Source organism: Salmo salar, chromosome ssa13, assembly GCF_905237065.1.
Source record: "Salmo salar chromosome ssa13, Ssal_v3.1, whole genome shotgun sequence".
NCBI classification, from domain to species: Eukaryota; Metazoa; Chordata; class Actinopteri; order Salmoniformes; family Salmonidae; genus Salmo; species Salmo salar.
Genome location: NC_059454.1, coordinates 84,111,602 through 84,125,687, shown reverse-complemented (window position 1 = coordinate 84,125,687; position 14,086 = coordinate 84,111,602). Strand labels below are relative to the sequence as shown.

The 14,086-nt window shown below is 43.1% G+C and overlaps 1 protein-coding gene across 5 annotated transcripts in view; it reads left to right on the top strand.

Annotated features, from left to right (window-relative positions):
* The window catches only part of LOC106567837 (Down syndrome cell adhesion molecule-like protein 1 homolog), an 86,156-nt gene extending 82,987 nt beyond the window's left edge, over window positions 1-3,169 (top strand). For all 5 annotated transcript variants that reach the window (XM_014137620.2, XM_045692283.1, XM_045692284.1 and 2 more), the window contains one exon: window positions 56-3,169. In XM_014137620.2, coding sequence (XP_013993095.1) covers window positions 56-492 — 437 coding nt within the window. In that variant the 3' untranslated portion in view covers window positions 493-3,169. The remainder of the gene's footprint in view (window positions 1-55) is intronic.
* The last annotated feature ends 10,917 nt before the right edge of the window (window positions 3,170-14,086 follow it).

Sequence of the window (14,086 nt, the reverse complement as noted above, 5' to 3'; positions counted from 1 at the left end):
ACATCTCAACAGGTCTCTAAGCCCCTCCCTCTCTCTGTTCTGTCCTCGTTGCTAGGTGAATTCTGCAACCTCCCGCTCTACATGAAGACGGATCCTTTCTTCCGGAAGCAGGCAGAACTGCATGACCCATGCCCTGCGGTCCCGCCCAGGGAGGCCTCCATCCGCAGCCTGGCACAGCGGGCGTACCACACCCAGGGACGTCACATGACTCTGGACCCGTCCAAGCAACAGGCCCTGACGCTAGGCCACTCTGGGTTAGGCAGTCTGGGCGTGAGCTCAGGCACTGCCACCCTGCCCCAGAGGACTCTCACCATGCCCTGCTCCAACCCTGCAGCCACAGCCTCCACCTCCAGCACCAGCAGCAACCCCACTGGCTCCAGCACAAAGATGGGGGGCTCCAGAGACTCACTGCTAGAGAATAGCTCCTCAGCGCTGGGCAGACTGCAGAAGCAAGGGGTTGGGGCCTACTCTAAGTCTTACACACTGGTGTAGCTACTAGCCCCCCTTCTCTCTCTCAAAGACTAAACACTCCTGTCTGGCCCGGCCCCGGCCTACACCCAGCCCCACACCAGTGTTCTACACATCAGGTCAGCGAGGGCATGCAGTGCAGCAGGTGACCCCAGCTAACATCTAATTACCCAGTAGTGTGATTAGTCTTTATTCAGACTTTAGATTCTGCCTCCCAGGAATGACCAGAGACCATTGTAACCTGCCTGATTCATGCTCACCTGGACCTATATAAAACAAACTACTATCTCCTACTAACTACCAGTTCTAGCCTGATGCCACGCTGCTCAATTTGTGTGTCTGGTGACACACACACACACACACACACACACACACACACACACACACACACACACACACACACACACACACACACACACGAAGACCTAGAACTGTTCTCCAAGGTCATTTCAAACCATTGAGTATTACTGAGGAGCTGAATGGTGAAAGCTCACTGCTCGTGCTGATGAAGTCAATGATAGCAGAGGCTGGGCTAAAAATCAGTGTTCATCATACCCTCACACACATTATGCTGCCCTCCAAGGTTTGAGCAGAAGCTCCAGCAGGACTACAAGTTTTATCCCCTATAGTCTCGTCTTACTCTCTCTATGTCTCAATGTCCAGTCTCACTCTCCATTGGCAGTTACTCTCTCTGTGTGGATTCCATAAGGAAGGATTTCAGGTTCACCTCACTCAGAACATTGAGTTTGTATTTTAGCACATTTATTGTTGATATTTCCTCAAACTCCCCTCCTCCTTCCAACTCAACAGTATCCGATAGCTTTTGACCGAAACATGACAACCCAAATGACCCAGCAATGAATTAAAAACATCAGGGCTCTCGCAATACTAACAAATGTAGAATATTTGGTATTTTAAAGATTTCGCATATATATTTCTATATAAGTATATCATGTCATTTAAGTGAAATTATGGCAAAGAATAAAAATATACAACAATTTAAATGTTTAAAAAAATATAAGGAGACAATCGCTCAATCATGTGAAGAGCAGTGAAAATGAAAGAGGGGTAAAGAATAGAAGAGTATTATGAAGAGGGAGGAGCACGTGTATATAGAGGGTTTTCTGTATGTTACTGTATGTAGACCGGCTGAGAGGAAGGAAGTGACTTCCAGACAGGAAGTGTCCATCTCAAAGCCCCCTATTAGTTGGTATCATGAGGTTGTCAGTGATTGGTTGGTATACTTACTTTTCAGAAGCCAAATAATTTCCTTTAAAGATGGGTGTAACCAAGGCGACCTACACTGTTGTCTATAATTTCTCTGCTTTCGTTCAACTGTTACTTGAGTAAAGAAGGACCATGACCTCTCAGGGGCTCAGGTATAGGCCTTTGACCTGTGGTACCAGTGGGGTTATAGGGTCACTGTGAGTGGAGCAGAAGTCAGGTATCAGAGCCCGGCTACTGTATCCCACAGCTAGCTACTACACAGAGTACACACCAGTAGCCCTGTAACCTTTATCAACCTCTCAGCCCATGTATTACTGCCTCCCTTCCTCCAATACAAAATGTCAGCCAAGGCACCAAGGAGAATAATCATGTGAAGTAAGTGAACTGTCTAGTTTATCAGAGAGACGTTGCCAGCCAATTGAGGTGTTCAGTTTGAATATGATAGGATGATGTGGTCAGTGGTCTATTGGTGTCTCTGATGCTGCCCTGTCTTAAGTACTGTATATTTCCCACTTATTTCTCCATCCCCAATAGCCATGTCCATCCTCATCCCCAGCTCCATTTTGTGCTACTACATGTAGGCTACATCAACACCGGAACCTGTTGGAATGTCTATTGAAGCATCGCCATTCTAGTGTTTTGTCATTTCTTTTGTTTTTGAATTACATCCATATGTTAATTTTGATTGAATATGTTCCTTTTTACTTGTTTCTGTTTTTTTTTTTTTAAATGTGATTCCAGAGGCCAAACAGTACTGAAGTATGACACACCTACATCTTTGGCCAGTTTTAGCCAAGTGAAATCAGGGACTCCTTGCTCTTTAGGTCACACACACAGAAATTGTGTATATACTGGACTGGGTCAAGAAAACCTGCCACTCCCAACTGGCTCTCCCTATTCAACTCCCTCCCACCTTGGGCATACAGTACTGGACCCACCGCCAATACCTTTGTCGGTGTTGTTTATAGGTTAACTCTTGTACATAAAACACAGTTTTGTATGAAGAGCTATTTTCGTCAAAATAAAACAGGGCACAGATCAGGGTTGAATCATGCCCCAACTCCAAATTTAAAACATCATATTGATTTGATAAACATTGATTTCCGCAACGGGCAACAAATGTAGTCATTCTTCTCTATTCCCTTTATGTTTTTGATACTAATTTGTTGCATTTTTATCATTTGTTAAAGATCTTTTGGTGTTCCAAATTCAATTTTTTTTAATATTATTTTTTGTATTTTGTTCATCCTCAAAAATGACATTGCATGCTTGGTAAAAGGGAAAAGGTGAGGGAAAGAAATGTACTAAAATTTTAAATTTGAAGAAAAAATATGTTGAGGTGATTCCAAACATTCGTTTGAGTTGCTTCTAATAGCAATTGCTTGTGTTTAAAAGAACATTTTCTATTAAATTAAATGAAAAACAAACAAAAATAGTATTCTAACACCTTGTGCAATAAAGCTATCTTTCTATACACCATGGTTTCTGTCATTCTTAATTAAATGTTGCTTGATACACTGCCACATACTGCTACTGTTGGGAACTGGAATCAGAACTGGAACCAAAGAATAATCAAGATGGATAATAACTATACCAGAATGAAAATAAAAAAGCATCAATAGCAATAATACATTCTAATGGAAAAGTCATTTAGCATGTTATTGTTTTTACTTGTTGAAGCCATTCCATAAACTTCTGACTTCCACATCTTAATTCCGGTAATAGAGTGAATCATGCTACAACCCACAATCAGGCTCTCATAATTGTATTAGGCCTATCTAGTGTCAGCCTGGGTCCATCAATCTATCATCAATCAATAATCGCATTCAATCAGGGGCGGAAATCCCGGGGGGCGGGGGGACACGACCCCCCCCCGTCCGTCCGTCCTGGGAAAAATATGATTTCCCCCCCCCAATATATCACTGAAACATAACTATGTAATTTAAATAATATTAATAATACGCAATGAAAGCAATTGTGCTGATTATAGACACTTAATAGCGCGTTTTTAAGTTTCAAAAGATTGCGACCCCCCCCCACCCTTTGCCTCACAATGGTTTGATCCACTGCCAGTTCCTTAGTTGGCAAGGTAACAGAGGGGTCGTATCCACTGTCTGAAAGGCACTCAATGAACGTAACTGACGTGAGGTTAATCCAGTCAATCGCGCACACACACTAGCTGAATATGCAGAGCTAGCACGCAAATATTAACTATTAAGCTAGCTAGTACCTATTCCATTTATGTGGCCTCGTCAAAGATGGAATCTTTGCTATCGTCAATTTATTCCAAGATCAGCATGCAGTTGATGTAAGTTAGTGCTTCAAAGTCCCTGTGATAAGGTTAGCGATAAACTGAAGTCCAAACTGAACAGAACTACACTCTCTTCTACCATTGTCTTAAATATATTTAATGGTCTCGTTGCAAAAGCTAAATTGTCGCAAGGGAACTTTTATTTATTTATTTTATTTCACCTTTATTTAACCCAAGTAGCAAAGATTATAGCAAACACCACTGAAACGGAATTGGTGCTCGCTAGCTTTGCAAATTCAGCTATTGTTGGAAGCCAGCCAATATGAAACAAACTATTAAAATTACAAAAGGTTGCAGCATATGTTGTGTAAATGGTGAACTCATACAGCTGTCAACTCTTGTCATTTTAATCCGTTTCACATTTGCTAGCTACCTTTTAGATCGAAGCCCAAATAGAATGATAAAAGATAAGATGATAGAAGCCCATCTCCTACTGTAAATAACCTACACACTGTGTGTGTGTGTGTAGCCAGCCAGCCAGGTAGAAAAATAGCAGAAAAATAAAAGGCGGACATCAGAGTATTTTTCAGTACACCAAAACGCAAAGTAAGAACCCTAGTAGCCTAATATCTCAAAGACTAGTTGATAAAATGTTCATAAGAAAGAAATGAAATTCTAATGGAAATGTTTCACAATGATGTCATTAGGCAGAGCAGGCAACAGATGGCACACAGACAGCAGATTTTGGGACAGATATGCAGGGACAGACTGGCAGAGACAGGGAGTCTCAGGTAAGTTTGTTGAGTCTTTGTTTGGCAACATTATGAAAGGTTCTTAATTTTTTTTACTTGTAAAATAGGAACATAATTGGAAAATGCCATGGATACCCCCACTCTCAACTTAAACTGGTGACTGAACTAAGATTTGTTAAAGGCAATGGTATTGCTGTTGTGATTAGTTGTGTAGTTTTGGGTACCGGTAGTTAGGAGTACGGCAAACACCTTATTTCTTTGGTTCCTCAATATACATTTACCATATTACAATGTAGGCTATGTGTTACAGCACTACTTTTGGTGTCCCCCTCAGGAATTGCTCTTGAGAAAATTTAATGTAATTATCCCCTCCAAAGTTGATATCAGATTTTCGCCCCTGCATTCAATGTATGAATGATATTACATCTATGGTGTGACTACATGACCTGAGATATTTGACACCACTAGAAATCAGGATCTGTCTCTGGATAAGCTCCATTATGCCCTTTTTACCATCCAATCTATCAACCAAAGACATCATTTATTGATTTTTGATCAATGCTGTCCTCTATAAACCCCGTTTACACTGCCACTTAAAATTAGGGCAAAATATGGGCCAAATTCGAGCTGGCTCGAAAAGAATATTCAAATTGAGCTGGGTCGAGAGAAATCCGGGCCAGTGCAGCCCAGTTTCACAACTAGTCCCAGCTCGATTATAATTTGGGCTGGTGACGACGTTACTATGCAACCACCAAGCAGATCACTGCTGGACGTTCACACAGCGTTTAGTTAGCGCTGTGTGATGGACAAGCTAGCTAGCTAGCGCATGGACAAGCAGTACTGCAGTAGTCAGACATGACACAAATTACCACCATAGCTGGATCCAGCATTCATTTTTGCACTACACAATACACTTTTATGAGAACAGTCAGCCCTCAAATGCTAGCTACCAAATCAGAGTTGAAACAAGCTAGCTAGCTAATGTGAGCTAGCAGGCATTTTAGCTGACCAGGTCGTATTGAAAGCTAGCTAGCTACTGTAGCTATATATCAATTCTGTCATCTGGTTTGCTTGGTTAGCTAACGTAGCTAAATACATGGCTCCGAGTCTGGCTGGCACTGGGAGGAGCATGGGGTAACGTTAGTTACAGCAGGGTAAATTCAACATTAGCAAAGCCAGCTGCTGTCACATATTGGCTACCTAGCAACATGACATAATTTGTCATTTCTAGTGGCAATGGAAACGGGTTTTATTGAGGGTAGCCTAGTCCCCGATTTAGGTCACCAAGATAACACACTTTTATGTGATTTCAGTGCCAATAGAAATAGTTTGCATGTTAGTTTGTAAACTTGATACACAGACAATGAATGCAATATTTACCATATTGAAACAATATATAAATACTGAATTTGAATATTAATTACATTTAAATTGCATTTTTAAACTGAATGCAACATTCATTTAATTATCTTTCAAATCATTAAATACAAGTTACATTTGTACCATTTGCGTCATTAGGGCTTCCGGGTCTTGAGCCCCGGATGTTTTTGGTCCATTCCCGATCGTTTTGACGGTATATTATATACAGTACCAGTCAAAAGTTTGGACACACCTTCTCATTCAAGGGTTTTGCTTAATTTTTACTATTTTCTACATTGTACAATAATGGGGAAGACATCAGAACCATAAAATAAAACATATGGAATCATGTAGTAACAAAAAAAATCTAAATATATTTTATATTTGAAATTTTTCAAAGTTGATGATAACTTTGCACACTCTTGGCATTCTCTCAACCAGATTCACCTGGAAATGCTTTTCCAACCGTCTTGAAGGAGTTCTTACATATGCTGAGCACTTGTTGGCTGCTTTTCTTTCATTTTGCAGTCCAAATCATCCCAAACCATCTCAATTGGCTTGAGGTCAGGTGGTTGTGGAGGCCAGGTCATCTGATGTTGCACTCCATCACTCTTTCTTGATGAAATAGTCCTTACACAGCCTGGAGGTGTGTTGGGTCATTGTCACTATTATGCTACAATGTAGAAAATAGTAAAAATAAAGAAAAACCCTGGAATGAGTAGGTGTGTCCAAACATTTGACTGGTACTGTGTACAGATATATATTATATGAGTTTCCATAATCACTTGCGCTATGCTGTATAACATTTTTTTTTTTACTGACAATACAATATACTACGCTAGTGTCACGTTTGTCGTACGATGAAGGAGACCAAAGCGCAGAGTGTGTATCGTTCCACATTTTATTTAAACTGTGAAACTATGCAAGATATACAAATAAACGAATAAACAAAACAACAAACCGTGACAAAGCAGTGCAACATACACTTACTCAAAATATAATCTCCCACAAAACCTAGTGGGAAAAACAACAACTTAAATATGATCCCCAATTAGAGACAACGATGACCAGCTGCCTCTAATTGGAGATCATCCCAAAAAAACAACATAGAAATACAGAAACTAGAACCCCACATAGAAATACAAAAACTAGACAAAACCCCCAACATAGAAAAAAGAAACTAGAACCAACATAGAAATAAATAATATCTAGACAAAACCCCCTCACGCCCTGACCTACTCTACCATAGAAAATAAAAGTTTTCTATGGTCAGGGTGTGACAGCTAGGCAGTGGCAGGTAGAGTAGCAGGCTGTCTTCCCTCTAGGTCCCGACAGAGATCATTGCGGCACGGTTGGTATTTTTCATGCTGCAGGTGGAAGCGAGCGATCAGACAGATTACTTTGGGATGAAAATATTTGTTGTCCTGCAGATTATTTGGAAACGGTTAGCCTACCTTTTGTATTAAAAGCACATGTTCGTCGTATTATTCATCCACTCAGAATTCGCTGCTTTAATTTCAGTAGTCTACCTTTCCTCTCCTAGCTGGGCATGCGAGTTCAGTATGTGTGGTCTCAATGAAATAGAATAGGTTGCCTACAGTGGTGTAAAGCACTTAAGCAAAAATACTTTAAAGTACAACTTATCTGTTCATTACTATTTATGGTTTTTACAACTTTTACTTCATTCATTCCTAAAGAAAACAAATGTACTTTTAACCCATACATTTTCCCTGACATCCAAAAGTAGTAGTTACATTTTGAATGCTTAGCAGGACAGAAAGATTGTCCAATTCACACACTCATAAAGAGAACATCCCTGGCATCTCTACTGCCTCTGATCTGACTGACTCACTAAACACAAATCATTTGTAAATTATGTCTGAGTGTGCCCCAGGCTATCCTAAATAAAATAAAAACAAGAAAATGGTGCTGTCTGGTTTGCTTAATATAAAGAATTAGAAATTATGTATACTTTTACTCTTGATACTTCAGTATATTTTAGCATGTACTTTTGGTACTTAAGTATATTTAAAACGAAATACTTGTAGACTTTTATTCAAGTAGTATTTTACTGGATGACTTTCACTTGAGTCATTTTCTATTAAGTTATCTTTACTTTCACTCAAGTATGACGATTGGGTACTTTTCCACCACTGTAACGTCTATTGATGAACGGATAATCAAGTAGAAGTTATCTTTCCAATGAAATTAACTTAAATATGATTATACTATAGTTTAATACAGTCTCTGTAAATAAATATTGATAATGGAAAAAAGTGGAGGGCGCAATCAAAAAATTGTATAATTGAAAAGGAAAATGCGTGCACAGGCTACCATGGTGAGCGAGTTTTTTTGCGCCATTTCATTTTCAGTAAATATTGATTACACATGCATTTGTCTCTGCCTGTAAATTGTCCTCCTAAAAGGTAGGCTATATCCTATATGCACTATGTAGCTCATGAGAAAGTGCAAGTGCCCGCTGTCATTATTATTGCTGCTTCATTCTTGCTGCTTCAAGTTCAGTAGCCATACTGTACTTGAGAGATCTGGGGCCTCATTTATAAAAATGTTCTTAGATTTATACTTGAACTTAGTCGTAAGATAATTTCCAACGGTGTGCTTACGTTCGATTCATAAAAGATACCAAACATAAAAAATCTTGCTTACGCAGATTCTAAGAAGCCCATTTTTAATTTACGCACCTGTGATCTATAAATCTCAAATTAATTTTAAATTGACGGCACCTGGATGTGCCTTACAATCAGCGATTTCCTATTATAGAATGCTAGCACAAATTAGGGTTTAGTCAGGAATAGCCATGGTCCAAAAGAGAAAAGCAAACTTTTTGGAAGACGAGATCACGGCGATGGTAGAAGAGATTGAAGACCGGCAACACATATTATTTGGTGGACTAAATAGTGGGTTGACAAACAAAGCCAAACAGGTAGCTTGGGAGTGTGTCGCCGCTGCAGTGAACGAGGTGGGGCAGCAAGACAGAACTGTGGCTGATGTGAAAAAGAAATGGTCTGACCTTAATTAAACTGCAAAGGAAAAACAATAGCCATACATAACCTCAGCATTAAGGCAACGGGAGGGCGGCCTGGCACGCCGGAGCTCCCCCAAATGGACAAGCGCATCGGGGCAATCCTTGGGGAAAGCGCATACAGTGGCACATGCTTCGACGGTGACAGTGAACGTTTTTTCTTTCTATTTTGCTTATTTTTCATATGGTTTAATCCCAACTTTTACATTGTTTAGCAGTAACATCTGAAACGGTGGAGTTGGCGCGCGAAACCCCCACGACTCTATCACAATTAAGAGAATGTGAAACTTTGTCAGTAACTTAATATACAAAACATGTACTTTTTTTATATATATGTAGTCACACAGAAATGGGGGAAGCTGCGTTGAAGCTGCGTTGTAGCCAGTGCGCCCTCCACCCAGGGATAAAGTGCGTGAGCCTCGCAAATCAGCAGGTGCCAGGAGTGAGGGGAAAGGTTTGGCCACAGGTGTCGAGTGTCCGTCTGCGTCCGTGCTCCGGAATGAAGTCCGTGAGGCCCCGGTTCCCAAGCGTCGCAGGTGCCAGGAGTAAGGGGGAATGTTTGGTCACAGGTGTCGAGGGCCCGTCTGCGTCTACAGTTCGCGTGTTGACCACCTCAGTCCTGTAAACCCAGAACGAGTTGAGCACATTGGTTGGGCAGATTGTGACTGACCTCTGAAGAATACCCAGGGTTTTTATTCATTCTCATAATGCAATTGTTTAACGTTTTCCACAACATGAATATAAAAACCCATGCTTTGTATATTGTCTGGCTTTCTGTTTCTGTAACGGTGGTCGTATGAAGTAGACCAAGGCGCAGCGGGTTGAGTGCTCATATTTACTTTTATTGAACACTTACAAAACAAGAAAACGAAAGAAAGACAAACAGTCTTGCAGGCTACACACAGCAATGCAAAAACAACTTCCCACAAAAGACAGGTGAAAAAGGGCTACCTAAGTATGACTCCCAATCAGCAACAACGATATACAGCTGTTCCTGATTGAGAGCCATACCAGGCCAACAAAGAAATACACAACATAGAACAATACCCAAAAACCCCGGAACACATAAAACAAACACCCCTCTTACATAAGAACATATCCCAACAAACCCCGAACCACATAAAACAAACACACCCTGCGACGTCCTAACCTAACTACAATTACAAATAACCCCTTTACTGGTCAGGACGTGAGAGTACCCCCCCCCCCCAAAAAAAAAAATAATAACCCCAAAACAAAAATAATCCCAAACTAAAGGGAGGGAAGGGAGGGTGGCCACCGTCACCGACGGTTCTTGTACTATTGTACTACACCCCCCAATCCCCAACCCACCTACTATGGAGGTGGCTCAGGCTCCGGCCTTACTCCCCCACCTAACCTGTCCACCCCCGCTAAATAATTATTAAATGTTACCCTTCCCGAAGTCTCTGGGCTATGGCGCATCGCTGAAGACCTCGGGCTGATGTGCGTTACTGGAGACCAAAGGCTGATGCGCGTCGCTGGAGACCTCGGGCTGAAGGGTGACTCTGGCTGCGCTGATTCCGGACTGAAGGGCGACTCTGGCTGCGCCGATTTCGGACTGTAGGGCGACTCTGGCTGCGCCGATTCCGGACTGCAGGGCGACTCTCGCTGTGCCGGTTCCGGACTGTAGGGCGACTCTCGCTGTGCTGGTTCCAGACTGTAGGGCGAATCTCGCTGCGCCGGTTCTGGACTGTAGGGCGACTCTCTCGGCTCTGGACTGTGGGCTGTCTCTCTCGGCTCCGGACTGTGGGCCGTCTCTCTCGGCTCAGGACTGTGGGCCGTCTCTCTCGGCTCCGGACTGTGGGCCATCTCTCTCGGCTCCGGACTGTGGGCCGTCTCTCTCGGCTCCGGACTGTGGGCCGTCTCTCTCGGCTCCGGACTGTGGGCCATCTCTCTCGGCTCCGGAATGTGGGCCGTCTCTGCTGGCTCCGGACTGTTGGCAGTCTCACTACGGGGCACTGTCGCCGGAAGCTCTGGACGGTGCACTGTCGCCGGACACTCTGGACGGGGCACTGTTGCCGGAAGCTCTGGACGAGGCACTGTTGCCGGAAGCTCTGGACGAGGCACTGTCGTCGGAAGCTCTGGATAGGGACTGCGCACTGAAGGCCTGATGCGTGGGGCTGGTTAGGACACGCCAGACTAAGGACACGCACCACAGGGCTAGTGCGAGGAGCAGGAGCAGGACGAGCTGGACTGGGCTGACACACTGGAGGCCTGGTGCGTGAGGCTGGTAGTGGAGGTACCAGACTGGTGACACGCACCCCAAGGCTAGTGTGAGGAGCGGGAACAGGATGTACTAGACTGGGCTGATGCACTGGAGGCCTGGTGCGTGGTGCTGGCTTTAGAGGCGCCAGCCTAGAGACACGCACCTCAGGGCTAGTACGAGGAGCAGGAACTGGATACACCGGGCCATGGGTAAGCACTGGAGGTCTGGAGCGCACCTCCTGCACAACCTGTCCTGGCTGGATGGTAATAGCAGCCCTGCACGAGCGGAGTGCTGGCACAGGGCGAACTGGGCTGTGCAGAGGCCTGATGGTTGCCTTGCGTAGAGCAGGCGTAGGGTAGCCTGGGCCTAGGAGGCGCACTGGTGGCCAGATGCGCTGTGCAGGCATCCTCCTTCCAGGCTGGATGCCCACTCTAGCACGGCACTTGCGAGGAGCTGGGATCGCTCGCACCGGACTGTGCGTGTGCATGGGCGAGATCGTGCGCACTTCCGCATACTCCGGCACTCTCCACTCCATATGCTCCCCATAATAAGCACGGGGAGTTGGCTTAGGGCTCACCCTTGGCCCAGCCAAACTACCCGTGTGCCCACCCCCAAACATTTCTTGGGGGTGCCTCTCGTGCTTCCCAATCGGCGCGTATATATAATAATTGTTATGTATTTTGTGAACGTTAATCGTGAGTAATTAAGTAAATTCACCGGAAGTTTGCGGTGGGTATGCTAGTTCTGAACATCACATGCTAATGTAAAAAGCTGTTTTTTGATATAAATATGAGCTTGATTGAACAAAACATGCATGTATTGTATAACATAATGTCCTAGGAGTGTCATCTGATGAAGATCATCAAAGGTTAGTGTTGCATTTAGCTGTGGTTTTGCGTCCCACCTTGCCCAAGCGTCCCACCTTGCCCAGGGAGGTTAAGGACTACAAAGTCAAGGTATTGGAGTGGCCATCACAAAGCCCTGACCTCAATCCTATAGAACATTTGTGGGCAGAACTGAAAAAGCATGTGTGAGCACGTTACTACGTTACACCAGCTCTGTCAGGAGGAATGGGAAAAAATACACCCAATTTATTGTGGGAAGCTTGTGGAAGGCTACCCAAAACGTTTGACCCAAGTTAAACAATTTAAAGGCAATGCTACCAAATACTAATTGAGTGTATTTAAACTTCTGACCTACTGGGAATGTGATGAAAGAAATAAAAGCTGAAATAAAGTGGTGATCTTGACTGACCTAAAACAGGGAATTTTTACTAGGATTAAATGTCAGGAATTGTGAAAAACTAAGTTTAAATGTATTTGGCTAAACTGTATGTAAACTTCCCACTTCAACTGTACATGTTCATCTACAGACGGTGCGCGTAAGGCAATATGCTTGCAGTCAACTGCATCTATAACCCCTGGGAAATTAAATGAGCGAACAAACTTTGCTTTGACGCGTGCCTGTTCGTCGGCTGTAAATGGGCCGACGAAGTTAGTTAGTTAACATGTATCTCTTGGACATAACGTGTAGAATCGCCTCGATCACTTGTGGCAGGATGCGGCTGAATGATGGCTGTGATATACCCGTACTGTAATTAATTTCCCTCTGGAGTGTCCCAGTAGCGAGGAATCCCAGAGTGGACAATACTTGGACAGATATGGGTATGGCATGATTACAGCGTGTCTTCCTTTCCAGATTATGGGCTAATTCCGTGCACAAATTGAACAGAACATTTCTTGGGAGACGATAGCGATTTATAAGCCATGGATCATCATGTGCAAAAAAGTCATTCCGGTCTCTGAAAACTCTCCCTTCTAAAAGCACAGTTTTCAATGTCTTCCAAGAACAGCCATGGTTACTTTTTTATAATTTGACACACTGTTTTTATTTAAAACACCTTGCATCTGGTAGTTAATTCCTCACACCTTTAATTGATAATTACTAACAAACAAACAGAGATTGGTTGTCCTTCTGGAAGGTTCTCCCATCTCCACAGAAGAACTCTAGAGCTCTTTCAGAGTGACAATTAGGTTCTAGGTCACCTGCCTGACCGAGGCCCTTCTCCACCGATTGCTCCACCGGCGGCCAGCTCTAGAAAGAGTCTTGGTGGTTCCAAACTTCTTCTATTTAAGAATGATGGAGGCCACTGTGTTCCTGGGGACCTTCAATGCTGCAGAATGTTTTTGTCACCCTTGCACAGATCTGTGCCCCTACACAATCCTGTCTCGGAGCTCTACGGACAATTCCTTTGACCTCATGGCTTGGTTTTTGCTCTGACATGCACTGTCAACTGTGGGACCTTATATAGACATTTGTGTGACTTTCCAAATCATGTCCAATCAATTGAATTTACCACAGATGGACTCCAATGAAGTTGTAGAAACAACTCAAGGATGATCAATGGAAACAGGATGCACCCGAGCTCAATTTCGAATCTCATAGCAAAGAGTCTGAATACTTAGTTAAGTTTTTTTGTTTGTTAATTTGCATACATTTCTAAGAACATGTTTTCGCTTTGTCATTGTGGGGTATTTTGAGTAGATTGCTGAGGAAATGTTTTTATTTAATACATTTTTGTATAAGGCTGTAATGTAACAAAATGTGGAAAAGGTCTGAATACTTTCCGAAGGCACTGTACCTCGCCCCATCTTTACAACCATTGAATCTTTGTGTTTTGACCATGACAGTTTACAGTCTAAGGTAACAGCAAGTCATTTAGTCTCCTCAACTTGTTCAACAGCCACATTATTCATTAC